The 24,626-nt window shown below is 45.8% G+C and overlaps 1 protein-coding gene across 1 annotated transcript in view; it reads right to left on the reverse strand.

The window, feature by feature from the left end:
* DMRT1 (doublesex and mab-3 related transcription factor 1) overlaps positions 1-24,626 on the reverse strand; it is a 104,467-nt gene that overhangs the window by 44,656 nt on the left and 35,185 nt on the right. The window contains exon 3 of the mRNA XM_021694427.1: positions 15,962-16,245. Coding sequence (XP_021550102.1) covers positions 15,962-16,245 — 284 coding nt within the window. The remainder of the gene's footprint in view (positions 1-15,961; positions 16,246-24,626) is intronic.

A 24,626-nucleotide genomic window follows, 5' to 3' on the forward strand; every position in this document is an offset into this window, starting at 1 on the left:
TCAACCTCCCCATGCAGTTGAAAATCCACATATAACTTCTGACCCTCCCAAAATTTAACTACTAAATAACCTCCTATTGACCAAAGTCTTACCGATAACATAGTAAATTAACACATACCAATAGTACTCTTAGAATGAAGTAATAAGCTAGGGGGATAAAATGCTATTAAGAGAGCGTAAGGATGGGTTAGCCTGGTGATGGGTATTAAGGAGGGCACGTACTGCATGGAGCACTGGGTGTTATACACAAACAATGAATCATGGAACACTACATCAAAAACTAATGACATAATGTATGGTGATTAACAAACATAATAAAATTAAAAAATAAATAAAACTTCAAAAAAAAAAAAGAAAAGAAAAGAAAGCACATTTACAGGACTGTATTGTATTGACCAGAAAAAAAAATCACACATAAGTGGACTCGTGCAGTTCATACCTGCGCCGTTCAAGGGTTGACCATAGCATTTCAAAGCGCGTGTGTAAATCTCTGAAACATGAAGCTAAAATCAAATTGTGACTCGTCTAGAAAAAGGCGTGGCAGAATGAGATTTCAAACACTAGGTCCCTTCTAGTTCCCTTCCAACTCAAAAAAAAAATCACAGTCCTGGCTGCTTTTGGATTAGACAAATGGGTAAACAAGGAAACGTTTGAAACTTGCTTTACTTGAAACCAGTAGTACTTAACTGGGGGCAATCCGTCCCCTGGGGGACATCTGGTGACTTTGGGAGACCCTTCTCCCAGTCACAGCTGGGGGTGGGGAGGAGAAGAGTATGCTGTGGGCCTCTAGTGAGGAGAGGCCAGGGGGCTGCAATGCACAGGACGGCTCCTGCACAACAAGAATTATCCAGCCCAGCATTTCAAGAGTGCCAAGGTTGAGAAAACTTGCTTTAAACTACCCTAGTCCCTGCTTGTGCTCAGCCCCTCACCTCCGGCTCAAAGGGCAAAGTTCTACTGAGGGATAGAAATTGCACACAAATTAGAGGCAGCGTTCAGTTCTGCTAAAAGGATATGATTTTTTCTTTACGCAGGGCGGTCTTGTTTCTTCTCAAGATTTTATTTTTTGTTCCTTCAAACTAAAGAACCAAGTAAAACCTAAAAACCCAGTATTCCAGTGAATTATGACTCCCATTACTATTAGCATGTGGTAGCTGGCAAGCAATAGGCATGTTTTATAATCTTATTACCCACCTCAAGTCTGAACCAGAGTGTGACCTACAGATAGGAACTGGGCTGGTGGGGAACGTGCATGGTGTTAGTATTAACACCGGAGGAACACCTAAGAGCTTTGGGTTTTATTTTATTAAACTGTTGAGGACATACAGCACAATAAATCTGAACCATGGGTTTCCTTTTTATATACCTTAGTCACTCTTTTTTATAGTTACAATAAAATCCCCACAAAACATAAAAATATTAGACCCTACTTCCTTAAAAAAAAAAAAAAATTCCTAAATTCTGTTCACTGGTTGTCTGGGAGTATTTCAGCCGGGAAGAGCATGGTCTCGAAGTGAACTGCACGCTCCATCCAGGCTGAGAGGAGTTCGTGAAGACCAGACCATGGTCTAGCTGTTCGCGGAGGCTGGCTCAGCTGCAAAGAAACAGGGCTGGCCAAGAAAGGGGACAGACTTCTCGAGAACCATATGGGATAAAACTCCCAAGTGCAAACCCCAATATTTAAACGAACAGTGAGAAGATGCCCTTGGCAATGTTGTGTGGTTTACAGCCCTTTAAATTGCAAAAGCTACATTTGGGATGAACCTTTGATTTTATGAAGAGAAATATTTTTCTGAAAAAAGGCAGGCTCTTCACACACTGTGGAATTCCAGGTCTCCTGGTGACGTGAAGAGTGAAGGCTGGGGGCTGACTTTCGCCCTCATTAAAGGATTTCTTTAGCTTTAATAGAAGCTTCTTTTCAAACCCTCCGGATGGGATGCCTGTTCCCACGCTTACCTAATCACACACTGTGAGCCCTCCTCGCCCACAGATTTTGCCTGTGCAGGTGCTTTACCCAAAAGGCAAGTGCCCATTCACCTCCTGAAATACACACCTCACTCATCCTCTGGGATGCCACAGGTCACAGCTGGAAAGAATTCTTCTTCATATACGAGCTAAAAATGATGGCTATTAAGAGCAAATTTCAGAGACGACTGTAACATTAACAAGGCATATGCTGACTGTTGGGACACCTCTTTCTTCCTTGTCCCTCGGGTCCTCTCACCTAGCTTCCTTAACTTCCTCTGCTGGGCTCACCTTGCTTTCTCTGCGGGGCTCACATTCCAGAATGCCCTCCACGCCCCTTCGCAGTGGCAGGAAGCCACGGGGACAGGAGGTGGAGACTGGCCTTGTGCCAACCCAGGCCCTTGCAAGAGATTCCCCCAAAGCCTGGGTGGACCTCTTCAGTGAACCATGGAGGTTTGAGGGTCAGCTGAAGAAGCTAAGAGCTATATGCCCCAAAACGGAAGGGAGGCTCCTCAGAGGGGAGGTGGGACGGAAAATGGGAAGAAGAGGATGGCCATGCAGTACAGCAGAGAGGACAATCAATTCAGAAATGGTACATCTAAGACGCTTGAAGCTGCGAACCCCACAATTCCCAAAGCTCCAGAAAGTCTGTGACACACGCAAACGCAAAATAAAACGTGTGTGAGTGGGGCCTTCTCAAAAAGAATGGAAGGAAAGGAGCTCAATATCAGGTCTGGATTAACACCAGAGTAGATACAAAACACGTGAAAAACAGCCACAAGAGGCACCATGGAAAAATAGACAAGTCGTTTGGAAATACAGAACCAACACTGACGGTGAGAACATAAAAGCAAGCCTCCCTCGACTCCCAGAAGTCCCAGAGAGGGCACGAAGAGTCGCACCACCCTGGCACACACTTTAAGGGGTGGACACCCCACAGGGATCAGGGTAACAAGCGCATTTATCAGTGATCTGTTATGCTTCTCCTTCTTGTACAGAACAATTAAGATAGGAGTATTTCCACATTTTTAAAAACCCAAATTAATTTTTGTTTAATTTGTGCTGCTCAATTGGTTGTTTTCACCATCTGCATCTGAGAACAGGGTCTACCCTTAGACAGTGTTTTCCAAAATGCAGTGCTATGACCGTGAGTGACCTAATTCAGCAGGCTGTGATCAGCATTAAAAAATAAATAAATAAATAACAGTACAGAAATGGACAGAATGAAACCGAATAGAATAAAATAGAAGAGAAATCTGAAAATTCATTGTATATGGTATGGGAAAGAACTGTTGTATGAAATGTTTCATTTTGCGTTTATATGTATGCGTAAACATAAGCCCTATGACAATATTAAACATTTCTTACTGTGGATCTCTGTCGAAAATATCTGAAAGGCATCGGTATATAAATCTGGTAAAAGCAAGGACTTTCAAAAACAGGTACACACAAGAAAAAGCCCATTTTATAAAATGGTTCCTTTTCCTGGACCCTGGAAAGATTCAGATGCACTTCAGGGGGCTCACAGAGAGAGGGAGGGGTGGTCTGTTGGCCGAGAGTCTCGGCTGCAGTTAGCCCAGCGCCCCCTTCGTTTTCCCAAACCACACATCTATGCAGGATTATCCAGCTCCTGCATCAGTACTTACATCTGTGAGCTGATTCACAAATGTAAACCACAAACCCCCACTTTCCACCTAAAGTCACGCAGAGCTAGACAGAACCGCAAGCATCATTTACCTGAAAGCCAACAGAAAACACAGCTTCAGTACAGTAGCTGGTGGAAAAGGGCATGGAAGTCTGCATTTTTATATTTGGGCTGCTAACTATCCAGACACAGGACTCCCCGTTTCCACTAACATGGCAAGTTTCTGAAAGCCTAATAACACTCTTCAGAAAGGCGGTGGGGGCTTGTGATGGTGACTTTCTTAAAGTAACTTTCTTGAGAAAATGTTGGTTCTTGACCACAGGACGAATGGACTTTCAGAGGAGGGAAGTAAAATAAAATTGAGTAAATTCACTGAGAATTACTACAAAGACCTGTCCTGTGTTCTCATGGAGTCCTCAGTGTAATAATCATTAACATAAAGAAGAACTAACTGCTCAGGGGGATCAAGTAACTGGCTTCCACTCATAAAGGGATTAAGCAGAGAAGCAGGATGCAAACAAAGCAAGTCGGCCTCGGAAGCCTCTCTACTAAACCTCGCAGCCTTTCCCATTTTAAATTAAGATGTCTGCTGATTATAAAGACCTCCTCACTACCTGTGGCTTTTACCAGTTCTTCCTGTTTTCACTGCTTCAAGATCAAATAAGAAACTTTGGGGGGGGGGAGAGTCTGAAAATGAGAAGAAAACAGGCCTGTAATCACGCATTCAGGAACTTTGATTTTAGGACCAGAAGCATTAGACGCATCCATATCTGTTCCCATCTTGATGGACAAACTTAATTAACCTTTGCTACTCTGTTCCAACCTACTGTTTTAGACAAAACTAGTGACCCACAAACAATATGTTGCCATCAGAATCTCAATGGCTGTGACATCAAGAGATATAACCCCATCAGCAGTATCAGGAAATAAGCCACTTGGATTAGCTGCTCTAAGAAATATGGATTATATTCATGTCACACATGAGCTGTCAGAAACATGAGGATACTTTTAGCATAAATCAGCAGTGTGAAGGGTATCTTATGAGTACTGAACATGACGGACTGCTCGGAGGGCAAGGTGAGACTGTCTGGGGCCAGCTTCTACACGTGACCACACGCACAAACTCACACACTTCACCCGAGCTGGTATTAAAAATTCGAAGGCAGGCTGCTGAGGCACGCCCAACTCACGCTGGGTTAGCGTCATGGAAAGGCCACACCAAGACTAGGACGGACAGCCCACCTCTAAGTAACCAAAATGACCCAAGAATGACCAGAAATCTGTTTCCCTAAAGTGCATAGAAGAGGGGGCGGCAGGAGAGGGGACATGATGGGGAGCCACAGAACCATGCTTAAGGACCATAAGCTCAGCGATTTAAATTTGGTTAATCCTATGAAGACAGAGGAGTCTCCACTGTCTCTAACATACCAAGTCTCGGAAAACAGGTAAGATACGTTACATCCTCTAAGATCTGATAAGACATATCATAAAATATAAGAAAACATCGTGTAACACCTGTTAAGGCTTCTTACAAGGAAAACCAAGAATGTGTGCTGGTCTAGGAAGGCAGGGAGAAAGAATGGGAACGGGCGTGCCCTCCGCAGTCAGGTAAACCCCAGCTCAAATGCAACCCCCCCGCTCAGCAGCTCTGTGATCCCGGCAAGTTGCTTCATCTCCCCAAGTGTCTGAGTGTCTGTTTCCTCCCCCACAGAGGCGGTAACAATCCCTGAGGGCTGCCTGTAGGGGGTGAGCGGAATGGCAGATATGAAGTGCTCAGACCGTAAGGCTATTCAACACCTGTCCTGCTGCACCTTCCCTGTCCCTTCCCCCCATGGGGGCCTCCCTCTGTGGGCACACCAGCGGGACGGTGGTGGTCACACTCCAGGACCCCTCTTTTGGGTGCCCTTTCCCAGGTATGCCACGGTCTGCTAACAAAGAGGGAGACAGACAACCCTTCGCATTACATACGTATTTTAAATACATAAACCTTTTGCTCAGTATGTGAAAGAAAACCCCATTCTCTGAACTTTTTCTACTTTTCAAATCTTAAAAAGCTGAAAACCCAACTCCAGATCCTACCTTGCCACTGTTACGTACAGAGTATGAGAGAGAGAGAGAGAGAGAGAGAAGAATGTGCCTTCACATTTTTGGAGCTCATACCATTACTCAAGACGGGATGATTTTGTCTTCCTTCATTCTCCCGGGATAAGAATGACTAACTGCCAAAAAGAATGTTCATGAGAAAGAATGAGATGAAAAGATGTGAAAACCAAAATGAGGACGTAACCCCTTTTTTCCCGGTTTCTCCATCTTCTTATGAACCCCCTCCCTGGAGGCTGTGCACGGCCAGGGTGATGCCCACAGGGCCCTGGGAGCAATCTGTCTTGGGGGTGGTCAGTAAGGGGGTCTACTCTCTGCAGAGAATGGTTAAAAATTAATAAAACTCATGGAGTGCCTGGGTGGCTCAGTTGGTTAAGCATCCAACTCTTGATTTGGGCTCAGGTCATGATCTCCCTCTCTCCCTGCTCCCGCCCCCTGCATGCTCTCTCACTCTAAAATAACTAAGTAAAATTGAAAAAAAAAAAAAAAAGGTAGTAAAACTCATTTAAGTTTCTGTCATCCACTTCCCTGAGAGTTACCCCTGGGGGGATGAGCGAGGTGAGCACCGTGCCGGGGGCAGAGCTGGGACTCGGTAAATGAATGGTAATGATGAATGCGTGAATGAATTTCTTATACACACTCTGTAATATGATGGAGATTTTTCGATAGTATGGTTTTTTTTTTTTAAGATTTTATTTTTTTTTTCTTTTTTTTTTTTTTAAGATTTTATTTATTTATTTGAGAGAGCGAGAATGAGAGAGAGTACATGAGAGGGGGGAGGGTCAGAGAGAGAAGCAGGCTCCTCGCCGAGCAGGGAGCCCGATGCGGGACTCGATCCCGGGACTCCAGGATCATGACCTGAGCCGAAGGCAGTCGCTTAACCAACTGAGCCACCCAGGCGCCCCTAAGATTTTATTTTTAAGTAATCTGTATACCCAACAACATGCGGCTCACACTTAACAACCTCAAGATCAAGAGTAACACGTTCTACCAACTGAGCCGGCCAACCAGGTGCCCCGGAGATTTTTGTAACCCTGTTTTACCTTTCTACTTTCATATTCCTAATATAGTTTTCTAAAAATAGGGCCAACCAGCCTCTCCTACGCATTCCCTTGATTTTGGTCTTTATTCTAAAGTAATGAGGGACACTTAGCAAGCCATACAAAATGGGCTCCCAAGAAATTTGAGCCTCACCCAGCCATGTACTTAAACATTCTGAAAAGCAACTAATTTTGTATCATATTCACATCTGCTTAGGAAAAAAATGTAAGCTAAAAGGTCAAACATAAACAGGTAAGATTTTGTCCACCAGTCCAACCAAATCAAATCTGAAAGCTTTCAAGAACTGTGATCTAATTATCTGGTTTTCAAGTAGATTACAGAATCCCCAAATGACTGTATTATTTACTGACCTGATGCTACTGTGTCAGAGATCAGGTTGTGTAACAATCTCACAACAGACTGATAATGTATTTATTTCTGCCCCTGACTGAATATGGAGCAGTCCCCAGGGTACACCAGCCCTTTGCAGGGTTTTCCAGCTCGGTCCAGATCACACTGAACACATACCAGAGTCTTCCCAGGTTCCTAAAAACCTGAGCTTACACTCCACTGGGAATGCCTGGATGTTACCAGACCACTCCAGGCAGGCTGACAAACAGCCGCTCAGGATGTTCAGGGCCCAGTCCCTGGCCTGGATGCTCTCCGTCAGCACCGCTTCCCGCCCCCCCCCACCCCCACCCCGGGGGCCGGGTTTCCAGAGGCCACTTCGGCTTTCTTCTGTCATGCGCATGTTTTCCACCCAAATACTCTGCGCAAATGCCCACCCTGTGCCCTGCCGCAGCTAGGAGAGATCCCTCAGCCCACCTCCCACCATCTGTCTGGGGTCAGCTTCTGAAATGCCCACCACCTCCCTCAGCTCTGTTGCAGGCCCAGAGCCCCCCAGCGGCCCTGGTTCCCATCCACGACTGCCCTCACTGCAGGCTCAGAGCACGCAGGGCACAAAGCCTTCATAATCTGTGAGACAAAACAGCAAGTCCCTCAAGAAGGACGTAATAAACGCCCGATGCTGGCCATCATGACCATCGCTTGTCACCATCTGAAACCAGACAAGGGGGCAGCTCAGAGGCAGGGAGTGGGGACTGCACTCATCCAGGCCGCAGAGCTCCATGGCCAACAGAAGCCTGCTCCCTGCAGGAGCAGGAGTGTGTTGTGAAGGCCCCAGAGAACTGGAGGTATTATTTCTCCTTCAAAGAGAAGGACCTCAGGAGGAAGTATGCTTCAGGAAGGTATAAATGCAGCTAAGATTTGACAGGCCGCTGAAGAAAAAGTTCACAGTAGAGGCAAGGTGGCCCCGAACGGGGAGAAGCCGCACACCTTCCCTGCACTAGCTTTAAACTCTCCGAGGTCTGTGGGGACTCCGTGTTTCCTTAAATAGAAGATTCTCCGACACCGGCCCTCTGACCCGGCCGAGTCCTGAGTCCTCACTGAACCAGACAGCAGGGCCTCCTGAAGGTGCATGGGAAGGAGTCCCACAAAATGCTGGGCATTCACAGGGCTGCCGTAAAAAGGAAGGGAAAGACCAAAGCACTCTGCCTGCGTAGAGTTAAGCTGAGCGTTAAGTGGACACAATCGCTGAAAGCAGCAGAGGAAGATCCAGGGAACTCTGCTGTTGTCATGGTGACACGGTGACTGACACAGAGCTTTCCAGACTCTAGACCACAGGCTAGTAAGACAGAGAAGAAAAAGAGACGGGGAGGGGCAGGGATGGTGCTGCTGAGTGAGGGCATTTACACAAAAAGAAATCCTGCCACCTAACAGGATCATTTGATTTCCACAAAATGTTGGAAGGGCATAGTCTCAGTAAAAACAATTAAAAAAATTTTTTTAAAGTAAGCTCTACACCCAGCATGGGACTTGAACTCACAACCCCGAGATCAAGAGTTGCATGCTGTACTGGCTGAGCCAGCCAGGCGCCCCTAAAAGCAATTTTTTGAATTGAATAATTGAGCTCTACGAAAAACTCCCTTGTCCTTATTTTCTCATTTCTCTGTAAAAACCAGCACAGGTAACACAACCCGCATGAAGGACAGTGAACCACTAGACACATTCCCAGTAAAATAAGAGGACACCAACATCCACTGCAGGTATCGAAACTGAACAATGCACCAAGAACATATAAGAGAACTGGGGGTATTTGGGGGAAAATGGCAGCACCAACATTTTTCTGCGTCTAACTTACATACCCCAAATAAGCAACTAGAAAATGATCAGAACTACAGAGTCCATGGAAGTGGCCAAATACAAAATAAATATACCCCATCATCTCAACAGAACCTGTAACACTTTCAATCAACATAAACTTGTGTCCCTCTAATTCCCCTTCAAGAAACCAAATAAAGGTTGTTAGCGCTAACAGTCCAAAGCAAATACCACATCTATTTTAATGACTTTTTCCTAAGGAAAGAAACTGCTTGGAATGTTCTAAAAGGAATCTGTTCTCATAAACTCTTCTTGTGTCTGCTGGCAAACTTTGTCAGGTTTTCTTTCTTGAGAAAAAAGGCAGCCTCCATCCGCCAACAGAAAGTGGCTAATACCCAGCTTGCTCTAAAAGAAGCCTCGGCTAGGCTAGTTTTACCTGCTGGGGTGGTGATAGTTTGGAGCAGGCAGCCCCGGCGATCACAAGACTGTTTGTGGAGAGAGCTCCTGACCAAGGGGAGAGGGCCCAGGGCTGGGGCCTGGCTCCCCTGTAACCAGCTGTGTTCCACAGATCGCTTCAACTTTCTCAGCTCAGACTTACCCAGGAATCTGAGGTGGCCACAGGCACATCATCCTGGGGTCCCTGACGGTACAGCTTGGTGGTCTGAGGCAAACACAAAAGTGTATCTCAAGTCTGCTTCACCTTAAAACCTGACGTGGATTTTGCATTCTACTTCCTTTTCTCTGACATATTGTTTTTCAAGTTTAGGAATATCTTAAAACGCTGTTAACGAGAACTGTCGTCCTGCGAACAAGAGCCAGGTTTAAGCCACCTACACCCCCGCTGGGCTCTCCTATGGGACTTCCAGGAGACAGGGAGGGGCCCCTGCTGCCCCCACCCAGCACATGCTCAAGAAGTCACTTCCTCTCAATCTTTTTAGCTAACAGTTTGTTCTGATCCTGAGCAACGCTAATGAAAAGAGGAGGCAGTGTGAAAAGGGCCCCATCAGGCTGCTTGTTGTAGGACTGAGAACATCAAAGGGCACGGGCTTCTATAAGGCGCTGCCTGGCCCACTGCCTGCTGCCCCCCCCCCCGCCCCCACCCATCAAAGGTGCTAGAGGGCCATCCCAGGAATGCTCACAAGGGGGCACCTTCTCTGTGCTCAAGCCCCAGATACCAAAATCTGCTTTCCTTCCTGCCTGTAGCTCAGTTTCAAACTCAGGGCCACTTAGATGACCCCCAAGTTCCCATCCCTTTGTCCCCCCAAGACCTGCTTTCACATTGTTGTCTGTTTGGTTCAGTGGCAGATCCCTAACACACAGCAGGATCTCCGTGCATGCTTATTTAATAAACGAATGCATCCAGTAAGGTGCATCATCATACATGGGCAACCAGTATTCTAAGACACTTCAGACTGAGCCCAAAATAACCACCAGAAGGAATGAAATCACCTGTGTTGCCACTATGACCACACCCAAACTGTGGTCCGAACAGGAGTCTACCTGCGAGTCTACACATCTGGTGGTCCCAGCTTCTGAAAAGCAATCCAGAGGCTGCCTGACAGAGGGACAGAGAAAGGAGATCCCAGGTACAGCTCTGAGCCCTCCTGTATTTATTTCTGCTCACTTGATATGCGCCTCTCCCTTGTCAACTTGGTACAACATGTTTATTTAGGAGATAATGTTGCCGTGGAGGAGTGCACAAGGCAATAAACAGCTTTTGCAGGCAATTAAATGCAGAAGTGAAATTGAGCTGCTGGTCAGAGGAACCAACCATTCATCGTGAGTCTGTTCCAGGGTCCCAAATGTTATTCCTGTTTCACAACAGGACAGGAATCTGTGATCGGGCCACAAATCTCCAGAGACTGGAGGCAGACCCAAAGCGATTACAGCAGCTCTCAGCATGCAGGGCATTTACACGAAAGAGTTGTGAGACGCTGGGATGCTGACCTAGTACACTGCTCTATTTCTTTTAGTAGGTTTTGCACTTAGTAGGTGCTCAATAATTATTCGTGGCTTGCTTGATTTTATAGGGACATTTATCGGAAGCCTCACCTTTCCAATAAAAAGTCAATGGTTTCTTTCTGCAAATAATTCAATGCCCTCCCTACTGATCTCTCAGAGGACTAGCTTTAAAAAATTATGATGATCTGCACTTCTGTCGGTTTTTTTCCAGGAGTCAGAAAGGAGCTCTTTGTTGAGAAACATGCATCCTGCTCCCTCAGCACACACTGATACACCGAGCAGCAAGGGGAGGAAGATAACGAACAGAATGGTGACTCGCTCTGGCCAGAGAAGTGAGCAAGGAAGTCAGCTCCCAGCAGCAGAGCCAAGAAAGTAGATGGAGGAGATGCTGCCAAAGATTCGGGCCCTTCAGGCAGCGCCAGGGTCTGACCAAGAGAAGACACAGTCAGGAGAAGCTAGCACAAAGCTCTCTGGGTGCAGCTGTGGGACACCTTCCACAAAGGAGATGCAAAACATGACCACAAGCAAGGGAGCTCCCCATGCTGTCCTCCCCCGGGAAGCTTCCACCAGGAGGGCATAGGCATGGCCCAAAGAACAGAGCCAGGACACCTTCCCGAAACAGGGCCAGAGCTCGATGGCTGTTCCCTACGCTCCTGCCCTAACAGCTTGGTTTAAGAAGGGAGTCGTCCAGTTCCTTATTAACAGCAGTAACACCTACCAGTTAGAAGTAATATTTCCAGGTGTTCACTATTTAATTAATACTCCTCTATAACATACACATCTTAAAGATATGTTGCATCGGGCGCCTGGGTGGCTCAGTTGGTTAAGCGACTGCCTTCGGCTCAGGTCATGATCCTGGAGTCCCAGGATCGAGTCCCGCATCGGGCTCCCTGCTCGGCGGGGAGTCTGCTTCTCCCTCTGACCCTTCCCCCTCTCATGCTCTCTCTCTATCTCATTCTCTCTCTCAAATAAATAAATAAAATCTTTAAAAAAAAAAAAGGTATGTTGCATCATTATAACCTTTGTCTATGCTTTCGGTTTCCTATTTACTAAGTGGAACACATTCTTTCTTCCCCAACCCAGATAGAAATTACTCCACATACATTCATACTCGGCCCCTTCTCACATGTCACAGTCTTTTAATAGTAACTAAAACGTGCTTTATGTATACTGCATCTTGTTACAAAGGGGATCTGAGAAAACTAACTAAAATACATATGAAAAGAAGGCTGAAAATTAGATTTTTTTAAAAGATTTTATTTATTTATTTGACACAGAGAGAGAGAGCACAAGCAGGGGGAGTGGCAGGCAGAGGCAGAGGGAGAAGCTGGGTCCCCACTGAGCAGGGGGAGCCCAGTGCGGGACTCGATCCCAGGACCCCGGGATCATGACCTGAGCCGAAGGCAGTCGCTTAACCAACTGAGCCACCCAGGCGCCCTGAAAATAGAGAGATTAAAAAAAAAAATGCTTAATGAAAATAAGCCACGGCAGTTAACACCGGCATGGCCCCTGGTGCACACGGAGGCTTCCACGTGCGGTAACCACATCCCTTCAGGTGTCCACTGCTGCGCATCCAGGCAACAAGTCTGGGAAGTGGGCATAGTCTCACCTTCACAGACCAAAACACAGAGATTCAAAGGCTATTTTGTATTTTGCTCAAGGCCTCAAGAACAGTTGGATCACAAATTAGAAATGAATATGGATCTTCCAGCACCAGAGCCCACGTTCCTCTAATCCAATAGGACCTAGGTTTCAGTCCGGCCTCTGCCATCAACTGACTGTGGGTGCTGAGCGAGTCCCTTCAGCTCCAGACCTCAGTCTTCTCTGCACCAGGATGGGGTGACCAGGACCCGCTGCAGCTCTGATCATGACTGGACTGGTGGTCACCTGCCATTTTGCAAACTGACGGCTTACACCTATGCAGGCTCTTGCATTTTTAATGTTAGGAGTTTATTTCCAAGAGAACTACTTTTTGTGGACATAACAACAAGGTTGTAAGTCAAGCTTGTGTTTATATCTGGTTATAAGGTTAATCCACAGACTCATACAGCATCAGACTTAGAAGGGATGGAAAGACCATATGGTCAAGTCCCCTCATCTCCATCGTTAGGATCATTTTCTAGATTACAGACACATGGCAGGTGTGCCTAAATATGCTTTTACTGATAATCACATTCACAGGAAAGTTGTAGGCAGATTCCAAAAGCAACTTTTAGACAGCAGGGAATTCAGTATATTTTAAACACTAAATGCTGAGATGGCATATTTCAGGAAAGCTTCAGAGGCCCCATTCTCAGCCATCTGAAGTAACCACACATCGGCACTGTCCTAGAAGTTTCTGCCTAATTCCAACCTCCACAAGTGAAGAAAGACAATCAGAAGAAGGTTCCAACAAGATCTCCAATGAAAAGCAAAACACTTACGTAGAAATTCTAAGCCCGAAAGAACTAAAGAGGGTGGCCTTAGTGTTCATATTAATTGCTAGTGGTTGCCATGGCCCTGAGTTTACAGCAGACCCAGAGATAACCAGTGCTGAGCAACACTGTGGAGCCAGAACTCCAGCTCTCCTGTCTGGTGGCTGTGTGACCTTGGCTAAGTCAGCCCTCGGAGTCTCAATGCCCTCCCCTGTGAGGAGGAGACAACACAATCTGCTCCCTGAGGCTACGAGGAGGACTCACTGCTCAGCAAATGCTAGCTGTCATTACTGGTGCTGTTACTTACTAAGAGGAATGGGCATCAACTACAGTAGCAGAGAAGGACCTATTTCTGCAAAAGAATTTGTTATATGAAAATAGATTACCAACGGTGACCAGCTAAGAAAGAAAAAGTCTTAAGGCCAGCCTCCTGAGAAAACAAATTCATATGTTAAATGGTATCTTGGCATCTCTCCTGGGCGGCTAACCAGGGACACCTCGCTCCATAGGTGGTGGAGCTAGAGAAAGCACGAACAGCATCAAAGCTGCCTTTCCCCACAGGACGAAGGAAGTCTGGGCAAGGTTCTTCCTCCCCGCTTTGCCAGCCAAGGTGCAGGAACTTGCCCTCAGGGGACTCTCTCCTTGCACACAGCACCTGAGACGTCTCTCCAGGACAAGGCAAGGAGGATGGCTGAGCGGGCCCGTCTCCTCCTGGTTGTCCCTGGGAGGGAGGACTTGGCAAGAGTCCTCCAAGGAAACCCAAGACCTCTACCATGCCCTTCCCGGGTTTTCCAGGTGGACTCCCACATCTCCCCCTGCCCCTCCCCCTGCTCATGCTTTCTCACTCTCAAATAAATAAATAAAATCTTCCAAAAAAAAAGTAAGATTCTCAAAATAAATTGTGTGGAAAACTTATGTGTGGAAAACATCAGTGTGTCAAGCATCATATGCCCGCTGAAAGAGTCTGACAAAGCAGATGTTTGACTTTGCTGTAAAGCTGATCATGAGCTCGCTGGCTTTCTCTCAGCAAACACTTAAGATGTTTTTTCTCACCCCTTTTCTCATAAGCCAACAGGTTCGCCTTCCTACTTTATCCTTAAAGCCTGGAAGTAGCCAGAAAACCAGGACACTTCAATAGTAGTCCCTGCTTCCTGGGAATCTACAGGATGAGCTGGTTTTTTTCAGAATTACAAATACTTCTTCCTCCTTTCAGAGAAGAGAGTCTCTGATAGAAATCAACCTAAAACCTGCCCCCAATAATAAAATCCAACTGGCACTCTGAGACGCTTGTAGGGGTCCAGGGAGAAGATCCATAAACCACTGCATTTTCTTTACACTCATATTATTCTGAGTTCTCACACACATACGCTTTAAGGTCTCTTTTAAAAAGGATGATTCTCGGGCATCCGGGTGGCTCAGTCGGTTAAGCGTCTGCTTTCGGCTCAGGTCATGATCCTAGGGTCCTGGGATGGACTCCCACATCGGGGCTCCCTGCTCAGCGGGGAGCCTGCTTCTCCCCCTGCCCCTCCCCCTGCTCGTGCTTTCTCTCTCAAATAAATAAATAAAATCTTTCAAAAAAAAAAGTAAGATTCTCAAAATAAATTGTGCGGAAAACTTACACAACTGCATAGCCCAGTGGAATACAGTGGACATACTAATGGGCTGAAGAAGTCTGATCCCGAAGGGTAGTGAGAAAATCCAAAAAGTGGGGTAGCGTGAATATTAAGAACTTCCCCACACCTAAAAAATGCAAAATGGAATAGAATTGCTCGGAGGACAATTTTCAACTAGAAGTGGGCATAAGAAGGTCAAAGATTTGCCCTAAACTCCCAAATATGTCTGTCCCATTGTGTTGGAATCAATGCCCAGCTGACAAAGCCTGAGCATGGTAAACGTACCCAAAATACGAACAGTTGTCCCAGAATCGTAACACTGATGGTCGGAGGGGGCTTGGCAGTGATGAGAGTCAGCACTTGTGTGTCTGCACTCCCGCAGCATGGGGACCCAGCCTGGGAACGCTTTCCCCGCCTCCATCTGCCGCTCACACACTCCAGGACCGAAATGGTTAAAGCTGAGGGAGCACGACAGCTCTAGAACAACACTCCTTCCCTGACAGTGCAAAATGCTTTGTTTTACCCCAGATATTAATTTAAAAGTTACTGTTGTACACTAAGAGTATGAATGATGACCTTCATTTTCAGCTAAAAAAAACCCAATTTGGCCCAGAATGACAGTGACTTAATTCCTTTTCTTGCCTTGCTTCCACGCAGACATACAGATGATAACACTTCTCCCTCCCTGGGTGCAAATTCATCACTAGCATTACTGCCAACCAGAAGGCTGCACCCAGCACGTTCTAAGCTGCTCAAAGGAAGTGGGGATGAGCCTGGAGGAGGTGAGACCTCACACCGTGAGCCCCTTGTGATTCTGACTCCAGCCAACTGGGTCTTTATGCAAAATGATAGTGAAAAAGGAGAAAAGTAAAATCTCAAAACAAAAGTGAATACATGCATACTCGTTTACAATCCCTGCAGCCAACCTCGGGGTCACGTGACGTCATGGGAGCGTGAACACCTTTTTGCGCCGTTGGCATAAAGTGCACACACGTGTGCTGAGCTGGTCCTGTGCGCAGACTGTGTGCTCTCGGCAGATCCAGCCGCTCTGGGTAACGCCTTACCTGCCACTGGTTTCCTGCCTGCCCAGGCACGTAAGGTGCGGGGAGGCTCCGGAGGCTGTTCTTCACGGGGGACCCCCCGAGGGGGCTTCCCACGTCCCCAGAAGAGGAATCAGCAGCCAAGGCCATGGAGTACTGCGGGTAGTTGTACAGATTGTTGTAGTACGGGAACAGAGACGGCTGGTAAAAGCTACTGTAGTAGGTGGGGTCAGACACCAGGTCAGGTGTGTTCTCCACGTGCCCTCTGCTGGTGACAGCAGGAATATCCTGGATGACCATGCGTCCCTCTAGAAAGAAAGAAAGACCACATGGTATTAATGTGGGGGTCCACAAAGCTTTCGCTCGAAACCCTGGCGACCTACGGCCTTCCTCATCTGCAAAGGGGCAGAGCAAGGCTCTGGGACATGCTGCTTCCTCCTGGGGCCGAAACGAAGGACAAGTCTGTAAGGCTGGCCCAACTAGTGACACAGCTGGTCAACCCCTGCTGGTTAGTTCTTTTTACTGAGAATACCCAAAACATTTTAGTAACATAAAGCTTGACCAGGTCTAACTTCCACCCAGATAATCCTATCCTAATGTTAAGAAATTAGAGATCAAATCTAGTTAACCCAAGTTAACTAAAATGAGGCAGCCAGCACTGTCTGCATCATTTTTACAACAAAATTAACTGTACTTCACTTTAAATAAATAGAAAAATCCCAGGGCCGTAACTATGGTAGTCACGTAGTTATGTCAAAGAGCCAAAGTGAAAGGCTAAGAGTTGAAGCAAACATTGTTTCCTTCACTTCCTTCCACGGCTGATACTGTATCCTTCAGGAGTCTGGACAATGGTATATACCAGGGGTAGACAAACTTCTGTAAAAGGTCAGTAACTATTTCAGGCTTTGTGAGCCATTCAACTGAAGAATGTCCAGGTTGCTGAGTGGTTGTGTTGCAGTAAAACTTTATTCACAAGCGCAGGCAGCGGGCCGAAGCAGCCCAAGGGCTGTAGTTTCTCAACCCTGGCTCTAGATTTTAAACTGTGACAAGCAGACTTCTAAGTCATCTCTCCAATGGACGTCCATTAAACAATGTTCAACGAGTGGGTCCACGTGCCTGAAAGGGCTGCAAGGTGTCAGGATATGCCCCTCCCTAGGGAGTCTACAGTCTAGGGCGAAATGTGATGGGATTACAAATAACAGCAAGGATTATCACACAGGAAGAACCAGAAGCTTTTATGGGAAATCTAAAGGCTGGAAAGATGACTTGCAGCCTAGAAAGGATTACAGAGCTCTTGGGGGGAAAAAAACGGCATCCCAGCTGCACTTTAATGGAGGAGCAGAACGAGGTGGACGTGGAAAATGAGAACAAGCGTCCTGAGACAAAGGAATGGGAGCGGGAAAGTGGGAGGGTTTGGAGTGCTGGACAGGGCAGTGGGGTCGAAGAACCGAGTGGCGGGAAAGGGAAGGAGAGATGGAGCTGCAGCAAGGGGTGGGGAAGCCTCCACCCAGCCCTCTGGACTCTGCAGGGTGTGGCAGGACCTGGGAGGATCTCTGAGCCAGGAGCAGATGGTCAGATCTGTGTTCTGGAGTGCTTGACCTGATGGCAATCTTACAACAAGCGAAGGGAAGAGAGACCTGAAGTGTGCAAACAGAAGTGAGGGGCCTGTTCCACGCGCCAGGAGACAACTCAGCAGACCTGAAGGGCTTGGCTGGACAGACGAGGGGGAGAGGGGAAGCTAGTGTGGTAGGGGAGAGGGAGGCAGGGTGCTCTGCTGAATGGAGGCGACCCCGGAGGCCCACGCAGGCTACCAATGAGGGTGCGCAGAGCAGAGGCTCTGAGAGCCAGGAGCCCAGGAGGTGCTGGCTGCCTCTGAGGAGAGGAGGAGGGAGTCACTGCTACAAGAGTATGTTCTGGGAAAAGCAAAGGGAGCCGGTGGTGGAACCGGGAGAACGGAGGAGAGAACACACTGTCACACAGGCCAAAGTTGATGTGGATCCTGGAGGGGCCAGGATGCCTTGTCAACTGAGGCCAAGAGATCAGGCAAATCGGTTCTGGGAAAGACCAACTGAGGGCCAGGTCTTGAGGGCCCTGTGGTTTTTGCACAATGGAAGGAGTGGAAGCTTGCAAGAGATGGAGGAGCAAGTAAGCAACGAGGAAACAGACGAGATGAGCACAGCCAAGAGCTTTCTCTTCGCCAGAAAGTCAGTCCAGCAAGCAGGCAGCACGCCTCCGGGCTCACCTGTGCATCCCCATACCTAGCTCAGTGCGGGACACGCAGTGGTCAGTATTTGCAGGAGGGATCAATGTGTAATGGTTTTCCAAGTAGCCAGACATCAAAATAAATGTGAGGAAGACATAGAAGCTCCAAGGAATAATAAGATGTTATTTCATTTTAAAACCACAGGTAAGTGGAGAGAAGCCAGTGGACAGAAATTCCCCAGTCAACGCATGGCCCAGAGCAGGTGCTCAGACTGTCCACTGGCTGTATGTGGAAGGAGAAAGAGAAAATATAAAAAAGGTGCAAGCTCTGGAAGGTATCTTTACAATCTCATTTTAAAGTCAGTGCTAAAGTCTCTTTTCTCTGAAAGAACACCAAATCCACCCACCTTAACCTCCTGCCAGTGTTCCATCAAGCCACTATTTTATTATACTTCTTTTTCTTCTCTTCTCTTCCCAACTAATGAGATGAGAAATTCCAATTTTGTTATTCTACACTGCATTCAGAGAAGGCACATGCCCATTCCCTCCTCCTGAACTGCCCTACTTTTTCTTATTTTAAACACCAATTTCATGGCCTAACAGGTGGTTTTCAGTAGCTGATTCTTTTGTGTTTAATGTCTTCCTCAGACATTAACAATGTCTTCATTGTTTTCCAGATTACATAAGCAATATAAATTTTGCAAAAATGACAAATTATATGGATATATAAATCAGAGAAGGAATGAATGACATATGCTTTTTTAAATTTTTTATTTAAATTCAATTTAGTTAGCATACAGTGTATTATTAGTTTCAGAGGTAGAACTTAGTGATTCATCAGTTGCATATAACACCCAATGCACATTACATCACGTACCCTCCTTAATGCCCATCACCCAGGTACCCCACCCCCCTACCTACCTCCCCTCCAGCAACCCTCAGTGTGTATCCTAGAGTTAAGAGTCTCTTATAGTTCGCCTCCTTCTGTTTTTATCTTATTTTATTTTTCCTTCCCTTCCCCATGTTCATCTGTTTTGTTTATTAAATTCCACACGAGTGAAATCATACAGTAGGTCTTTCTCTGCTGACTTATTTTGCGTAGCATAATACCCTGTAGTAGTTCCATCCACGTTTTTACAAATGGCAAGATTTCATTCTTTCTGACTGCTGAGTATTATTCCATTGTATATATGTACCACATCTTCTTTATCCATTCATCTGTGGATGGGACATCTGGGCTCTTTCCGTAGTTTGCCTCTTGTGGACATTGTTGCCATAAACATTGGGATGTAGGTGCCCCTCTGAATCACTATGCTTGTATCCTTTAGGTAAATACCTAGTAGTGCAATGGCTGGATCCTAGGGTAGTTTTATTTTTAACTTTCTGAGGAACCTCCACACTGTTTTCCAGAGTGGCTGCACCAGCTTGCATTCCCACCAACAGTGTAGGAGGGTTCTCCTTTCTCCTCATCCTCACCAACATCTGTTGTTTCCTGAGTTGTTCATTTTAGCCATTCTGATTGATGTGAGGTGATGTCTCATTGTGGTTTTGATATGTATTTCCCTGATGCCGAGTGATGTTGAGCATTTTTTCATGCATCTGTTGGCCATTTGGATGTCTTCTTTGGAAAAATGTCTATTCATGTCTTCTACCCATTTCTTGACTGGATTTTTTGCTTTTTGGGTGTTGAGTTTGATAAGTTCTATATAGATTTTGGATACTAGCCCTTTATCTGATACATCATGAATGATACATTCTTTTTTTTTTTTAAAGATTTATTTATTTATTTATTTGACAGAAAGAGACACAGCGAGAGAGGGAACACAAGCAGGGGGAGTGGGAGAGGGAGAAGCAGGCTTCCCGTGGAGCAGGGAGCCCAATGCGGGACTCGATCCCAGGACCCTGGGATCATGACCTGAGCCGAAGGCAGACGCTTAACGACTGAGCCACTCAGGCACCCCATGAATGACATATTCTTAACCACTCAGTCACAAGCATTGGTGGGACATCCATATACAATCCCACAGACATTTAAGAAGGCATTTTAGATGTTTATCCATGTCCCTGCAGTGGGAAAAACTGGATACCCCCTACGACCTGCCCTTCAAAAGCAAGGTTCTCAGTAAAAAAAAAAAAAAAAAAAAAATTACTTAAGAGTTAAATAGAACCCCAAGAACACAGGCATTCTAAGATTAGGACACAGGTTCATGAATTTCTGCATCACAACCTTAGTCAGAACCTTTTATCAGGTCTCAGCTTTATCCAGCAACAAAATGATTTCCGTAATAATTCTCAAGGTAACAAGAGGATGGCTTGAACAAACTCCACAGTGAACCTCAAATGAAATGCCGTGTCAGGTCAGAGCAGGGATTTGTTTTGCTACAGCAGACTGCAATTAGCTAATGATGCCATAACTTTCCCACTTAGCCATATTTAATTTCTTCTTTCAAATTATATTGGTGTTTAAGAATAAATAAAGATACATGTTGGGAAAGTTTCATTTCATACCAGTATTTAAATAATAAAAATCATTTGAGCTCTTTAAGAATAGATACCTAAATATTTTCTAATCCTAAAATGTTTAAGCACTCTTAAATGACATTTTAGGGGTACCTGGGTGGCTCAATTGGTTAAGCGTCCAACTCTTAACTGCAGCTCAGGTCATGATCTCAGGGTTGTGAGAGAGCTGGGCATGGAGACTGCTTAGGATTCTCTCTCTTCCTCTCTCTCTGCCCCTCACTCACCACTCTCTCTCTCCCTCTCTTAAAGGAAAAAAGAAAAAGTGACATTTTTAAAAGGTCTAGGGACATGTGGAACTACCAAAATATCTTATAAATCACAAATTTCATTTTCAAGTTGACATCAAAACTCTTGGTCAATGTTAAAAACAGCTTTATGACTCTCAGCCTCTATGTGCATGCTACTAGTACATGGAAATTTCCTAAGGTTGAAATAAACATCCATCAAACGGCAGGTGTCTAATCCAGTGGTGCTCAGAATGTGGTCCTTGCATCACTAGCATCAGCACCACCAGGGAACTTGCAGAAAAGCACACTCTCGGACCCCATCACAGACCCACTGAATCAGAAACTGAGGGTTGGGCCCAGCAGTCTTGAGTTTTAACAAAGCCCTCAGAAGGCTCCGATGCACTCAAAGATTGAGAATCACTGGTCTACTTTAAAGATTCAAAGCAACTGTTCCGTATGTTATCCCTAAAAATGTGACCCCCGACTGCATTAATGTGACACTCCTCAATGGCTACCAAATAAGAGCACGCAAATCAATACCACTTCAACCAAAATCTCTGCAGAGCTCCAATCGCAAGCTGTGTGTTTCCTGCTGCCAAATGGTTCTGATCCTCGTGGCCTACACCCAGGCTTTCTTCATGTATTCTAACCACAAAAGCAATAATTCAACTATTTGAGCACCTATTCCCTTTGAAAAATTTTACTATTCTACATAGGGCTTCTGGAAAATCAAGAGGAGCAGGTAATATAAAAATCATTTATTCTTAACCTTAAATTGTATTTTTGTATTTATATTTGATTCATTCATTGGTTACCCTAGAACAACTATGTCCAAAGCTTTGCTTTAGCTGTAAAAGGCATAAAGAAATATTCAAAACGTTTCATTTCTTCTTAAGAGTCTGCCATCTAGGGATTCCTGGGTGGCTCAGTCGGTTAAGTGCCTTCAGCTCAGGTCATGATCCCAGGGTCCTGGGATGGAGCCTGGGATTGGGCTCCCTACTAGGCGGGGAGCCTGCTCCTCCCTCCCCCTGCTCACGCTCTCTCTCTCACTCTTGCGCTCTGTCTCTCAAATAAATAAATAAAATCTTTAAAACAAAAAAAAGAGCGTGCCATCTACGTGGGAAAACAGGCACAGAGAAACCTACAAAACATTCAACTCACTGCCACAAGGATGGTATAGGCAGATGTCACCCTCAGCAAAAGGACGAGACGGGAGCGAGGATGGAGGGGATTTAGACATGATGGTGTGGGGACACACTCAAAAGAGAATGACAGCAACAGGGTCATGAGGAGGGAAGCACAGTAGTGCTGCAGGGACAGTGAGCCGATGAGCCTGGAGAGAGTCCAGAGTTCAGGTCAAGGGCCCACAGGTGATGAGGATTTCTGGGACGCTGCGTTGGCTCAAACTGTGGAAGGCCTTGAATGTGGAGGCCAGCCAAGGACTTGCAGTTTTTTCTCAAGCTACAGGGAGTTAGTGAAGGTTTTCAGAGTGAGGGAGTAAAATAAAAATGTCTTAGGAAAAGTGATCCAAGCAAAAAAGACAGATCTAGGAGAATAAGGAGGCAGGAGAATAGACTACACTAGAACAGTTTATTCTGTATATGCATATATGGTCTCTAAGTTAGTCTATACAAGGCTCTTTAAATACTCCAGGCCTGCAGAGGTAATGATGGGCCTGTACAGCGAGGCTGCAGCAATGCACAGAAATCCGGGGCATGTCTGTGCTGTGGACATTTCCTCCAAACAACCAAGTTCCGCTGCTGACACCTGGCACCCAGGGAAGCCCTCCAGCTCCCCGATCAGACCCTTGTTCCCCTGCTGAGTGATCATGCGACACTCCAGCCTGCGAAGAACACAGCTCTCACCCAGACCAAGGAAGAAAGAACAGAAGCAGAACATGCCACCTCCCCAACCTCTGCTCCAGCCTAATCCCCAAAAGGGTAACTAGAGACGTTCTCTTGAACGCTGGGACATCGCCAAGGATGGCCCGTCGAGCCAAGTGTCACTACTGATTGGCAATAAACCCAAAGGCAGACTTACAACTCAGAAACCACAAAATATGTAAGGATATACAATTTGAAATGTATATGTATGTATGTATTCAAAAAGTGGTTCCTCATGAACAAAGTCTTAATAGGCTATTCCTAACCCTTTTCTGAGTCATAGGGGGGGAAAAAAGTAAATACTGACAGCTGGATCTACTTCCTGCCCCCCGTGCCTGACACGCACTGTGACGGGGACATTGTAACTGTACGGCCAGGGTGAGGAAGCACAAAGAGAGTGGAAACATTTTTTTTTTAAGATTTTATTTACTTATTTGACAGAGAGAGACAGCAAGAAAGGGAACACAAGCAGGGGGAGTGGGAGAGGGAGAAGCAGGCTTCCCGCAGAGCAGGGAGCCCGATGCGGGGCTCGATCCCAGGACCCTGGGATCATGACCTGAGCCGAAGGCAGATACTTAACGATTGAGCCACCCAGGCGCCCCGAAAGTAGAAACATCTTAATGAGTTTGCTAAAAATTCTTAAGCTGGATCTCACTGTTTATTTTTCTAGAATAAACACGGGCCAAGATGACTTAAAAATGATATTAGAAATAACAGAAAACACAACAGCTTGTGCTTTCCCAAGAGAATGTGGCAGTTTTCTTAACCAGCAGTCCCTCGTAAAAATTATCAACCTCTAGGTCCTCAAGATGCCAGTGGAAGAATGAAGTCAGACGTTTTCAGTGCTGGTATTTAGTACTGGTACAGGATTAATTTGTGCTAGAAGGAAGAAAAGGTCAGCAGGGCTGGACTCCACAACTAAGAAAGCAAGGAGGACCAGAGGAGCATGTATCTGGAAAAATGACCCACGGCATTCGTCTGGCAGAGACGTGGGCAGAGCTATTGTCTACAGACTTGATCTCTTTTTATTCCAGTGCTCTTATTTGTGGCTCAGTACATTTACCTTCCACACATCCAGTTCTTTGATAAGGCTTCCCAATCCTTCTGCTACTTCTTTTTGCACTAACATATGCAGCGTGAAATATGATTCGCTCCTTCATGAGAGATCAATACCCACACATGATAAATACCCGTATTGATCTTGCAGTGTTATATGCTGGTCTCCGGGCCCATGGCATATTAATGGTAGTTAACCAGTAATTCATTTTAAGGTATGTGAAGGCATTTTTCCCCTACTCTTCTCTAGTGTCAAGATTCCCAGAGTTGTTGCACTTTGAGTCCTTTACATTTAAACCAAGAACTGGACTCCCATTTTCAATGACGAAACCAAACCCCAGTCTCCTATATGAAAGATTGCACAGAAAACCAGAATTAACAGTTTACAAACAGTAAAGACTACTTATCATTCAGTGATCTCAGGTGAATGGTTAATTTACATATAGCAGGTTTTATTTTTCTTTGTGATCCCATGCCTTGCATGGTCCCTGTCCTACTTAGCTTCTGGTTTTAAGAGTTACCCACCAGGCAAAATTGTTCACTTGCTAAGTCTGAGATCTCAAAATTACCTATCTAACATGTTGTGCTGAGTATTAGGAGGATACAGAAAGAGTGTCATTTTCTCTATTCCTTTTTATTTTTTAAGGAAAATTAAGGTCTTAAGACTGTGTTCAATGATGACCTGTCAGAGAATCAGGAGGATGACGGGGGTAGCTGCCTGGAACAAGAAGTCTTGCTCAGCAACTTGGCTTTTTTTTTTTTAGCTTTCTTTCTGCAGGGCAACCCTTATGTCCAGATTAA

This window comes from Neomonachus schauinslandi, chromosome 13, assembly GCF_002201575.2.
Source record: "Neomonachus schauinslandi chromosome 13, ASM220157v2, whole genome shotgun sequence".
NCBI classification, from domain to species: Eukaryota; Metazoa; Chordata; class Mammalia; order Carnivora; family Phocidae; genus Neomonachus; species Neomonachus schauinslandi.